The 3,761-nt window shown below is 51.3% G+C and overlaps 1 protein-coding gene across 1 annotated transcript; it reads left to right on the top strand.

Annotated features, from left to right (window-relative positions):
• Window positions 1-1,413: 1,413 nt before the first annotated feature.
• On the top strand, window positions 1,414-3,468 carry LOC311351250 (single-strand DNA endonuclease ASTE1-like; the record flags this gene model as incomplete). The annotated part of the gene is made up of 2 exons (XM_084471353.1): window positions 1,414-2,658; window positions 3,253-3,468. 2 exons carry the CDS (start codon window positions 1,414-1,416, stop codon window positions 3,466-3,468), a joined length of 1,461 nt encoding a protein of 486 aa, XP_084327479.1.
• Window positions 3,469-3,761: the final 293 nt, after the last annotated feature.

Here is a 3,761-nt window from a genome sequence, read left to right as displayed (position 1 = left end):
ATTAACGTTACCTGAAATAATTTAAGGAATAAAATAGTAACTTTACCTCTCCATGTTCAATAATCAGTCACAGAAATGACCCACTAGTTCAAAACATATTCCAATGAATGGTCAACTAAAGACCCAAGTAATAATAAAACCAATACTTTACTTTACGTTTAAGGGCGAATCTAACCAAAATATGTCCCACTTTAGTTTGCCCTAGCCAGGTTTACCGTTACAACACCAGTTTTAGTCGTTAGCTGTTAGCAACTGCCAGTCGATAACGACGCAGCACGCGGTATTCTGCCATGCAAACACCGTGGCACCGTACCCACGGATGGGATTCGGACAGCACTGTGTGTACGACGTACAACTACGAATGCGCAGAGCAGCTGTAGTAGTTTGTTGTCATCATGACCGTATCTTCTTAATAAAGGCTCAGGAGGTAATTTAACAGTGTCTATTTATTTCACACTCGTGTAACAACCGCACCAACTTCGTCGGTCACTTTCACACACTACATTTAACGTATCCTCACGCACGTCACATTAACATCGAGTGTGTCAGTGCGCGGCACTACATACTACAGCAGCCAACTTTAATTCAGAGTTGGGGGATGGTGAAGTTGTTGACACAAGTCGGAAGGTTACAATTTTTGGGAGGTGCACGTCAGGCCCCCGCGGTGGACGCACGGAGAGGGTCCGCAAGGACGTAAGGGGTCCGTAACCCCCCTTGCGTTGCGTGAACCATAATCAGCCCTTAAGGCAACTTAAGTGCTGGGCTGAAATACACAGTGCAGAGTAAAGCCACCCTCGGTCCCACCTGACTACAGCGGGGCTCCTGGAGCAAGGTGATCATCGGTTTGACCTCATGTCATCAGATAACAGCCCTCACTAGGTTCAAGATGGAGGAGTACCAAAAGGCCACCACCTTTCTCCAGGACATCGTCCTTCCGTTTCGTGGGATAGGGTTAGATTGTTCAAACAGGGGTGATAATGGCAACATAGATTTTTGCCTCAGGTGATGCTGATACGAGGAGACAGGTTTGTGTTAACGTCAAGGTTTACACAAGACTGCCTTGAAATTACATTCAGCTGTGTGAGGTCTGAAACTGCTGTCCCAACGCCAGTGGAATTCTATTATGCACTGAGAATCATATCTGTGGGGCAGTTCCACACCACACCACTATGCACACCAGGTCATTACAGTTGATGTCATATCCTGTTGATGTCAGGAAAGGGAATGCAGGTGTGTTTGCATGTGTTTGCATGTGTGTGTGTGTGTGTTTGCATGTGTGTGTTTGCATGTGTTTGCGTGTGTGTGTGTGTGTGTTAGTGTATAAAGGAGCTGGGATCCTCTTTGGGTCAGTCCAGTCACCATAGAAGTAGAACTTGACCTATCAGAGTTCTAGTTCTGACCTACCTTCACACCATGGGGGTGAAGGGCTTATGGTCGCTGCTGAAGGACTACAGCCAGATCTACCAGGACATCCGCTTCAGGAACAGCAAGCTGGTGGTGGACGGCAGTAACCTGGCCTACGACCTGTACACCAAGGCCGACCTGGACCAGAACCACGGCGGGGAGTACCTGGCCTTCCAGGCGGAGGTTCAGGCTTTTTTCAAGACTCTGGCCGACTGTGATATCGAAGCATACGTTGTGATTGACGGAGGCTCGGGCACCAGTGACATCAGACTAAACACCAGGATGGTCCGTCAAAAAGCCCGTCTCAAGAGGATCCCTGACGCTCTGAAGGGCATAAATCAGGGCATCTATCCCCCCTCTATCATGTCGGTGTTTGAACAGACGCTGAACAACATGAAGGTGCTGCTGGTGAAGTGCTTCGGAGAGGCCGACGGCCAGCTGGCTGCCCTGGCCAAAGAGTTGCAGTGCCCGGTGCTGTCCGGAGACACTGACTTCTACATCTACGACCTTCCAGAGGGGGTTCTGCCCCTGGAACACTTCCAGTGGGACTCAGTTAAAAATAGTCCGGCCAGCAGTGGCATCCCCTGCAAGCGATACACCTCGACCGAGTTCTGCGAGGTCTTCAAAATCGACCGCCAGCTCCTGCCCGTCTTCGCCTCGCTGGCCGGGAACGACAACGTCAGAGATGTTAAGTGGGCCAGATACGTTCCGGCGGGAGGTCCTAAAGTGAATCTCAGTGCCACCCGTGTGGAGGGCCTCCTGAGCTGGCTGGGAGCCCGGACAGACCGGACGACAGAAGACACCCTGACAGCAGCGATGGCACTCATACCCAACATGAGTCAACAGGCTCAGACGGAGGCGCGGACGATGGTGCAGAAGTCCATGCTGGAGTACGAGCTCCCCAGCTCCTCTCTGGGGGGGTTCTTCAGTGAGGGGACCGTTCCACCGCTGCCTGCTGAGATGCCGATCTGGGTCCCTGAGTGGGTCTGTGCGTCCCTGGCCAGAGGAGACCTGGGGGCCGACATACTGATGCACAGCAGGAAGATTCTGCGGATCCAGGTGGAGCACAGCGACCTACCGAGCTCCAACCTCGCCTCGCAGCCCATCCGGCAGGTATTGTACGGGCTGCTGCTGGGCCAGGGGGGGGGTGAGGTGGAGGAGGTGGACCGGGTCGGTCTGGAGCTCGCCAGTGTCAAGGTGCAACCGCTGGTCCAAGGAGCCGCTCAGAGGCTGAAGCTGGACGCTCTGCCCCAGGTAGGCCTACAGACTCATTCAGCTGGATGACAGATGGATAATAGATGGACAATATATGTATAATAGATTGAGTATAGCAGCAGCACAAAGTCATAAGAAGGCTAACATGTCAGCAGCAACTTTAAAAGATCAATCAAAATTCAATGAATACTTCACTATAGTTTAGTTTCATTGATTTATACATTTGTTCAGGGGGGTTTGATTCTAATTGCATTTAGTTTTTCAATCGATATGTTTGATCTCCCTAGACAACTTTTTCCACCAAACTATCTGGCCCTCCGTCTGTTGAGCGTGCATGTGTATCTTAGAGAAAGTTCACCCCCTGAAATAGCTTGGCACTTCACCATTAACAACCTTATTAAGTATCCATATCTTAACCTGGTTGACTGTGTCTGCCACATTGAGACCACTTCAATTCTCAGTGGGAGGGTAATAGGTGTATGCATGCTGCAATAAATAAATCAATAAATCATCTGCATTATGTAATAAACAGCATGTGTTGATCCAATAGGAGGAGTCATCTGGGCAAAACCTCTACAAGTGGCGTTCTTGGTTATCCTTTAGATGGACATGTGGTTCGTTCCCACTTCCCAGGCAGACCGCGCTGTGAGGCTGCAGGTGTGTCTGGAGACGCTGGGCGTGGAGGAAGAGACGCTGGAGGGAGTTCCGGCTCACCTGCGCCTCCCAGTGGCTGTGACCTGCTACTGGCTGAGGAGGACCAGCCCTGAGTCAAGGCTCCTCGAAGCTCTGCTGATGGTCATGGTCCAAGGAGAACTGAACCGACGGACAGGAGCGACAACAGGTAGGTAGCACATGTGTGCTCAGCAAAAAAACAATCAGACAAACACTCAAACAAACACTCACACCTTGTGTGTGTGTGTGTGTGTGTGTGTGTGTGTGTGTGTGTGTGTGTGTGTGTGTGTGTGTGTGTGTGTGTAGGCTGGCAGGGGGATACCAGCCACGACCCTCAGCCTCTGGATGTCGTGGCTCACAGCTTCAACCAATGGCAGGCCTGCCTGAAGGACGCCTCCCAGCTCAACCTGCTGCTCTGCAAGCCCCTCCCTGAACCCCACTTCGCCTGGTGAGACACCCAGACAGAACTG

Source organism: Micromesistius poutassou (genome assembly GCF_964030765.1).
Source record: "Micromesistius poutassou genome assembly, chromosome: 8".
In the NCBI taxonomy this organism is placed as follows: Eukaryota; Metazoa; Chordata; class Actinopteri; order Gadiformes; family Gadidae; genus Micromesistius; species Micromesistius poutassou.
Note: the sequence above shows the minus strand (reverse complement) of the source record. Positions and strands in the feature narration are given on the sequence as shown.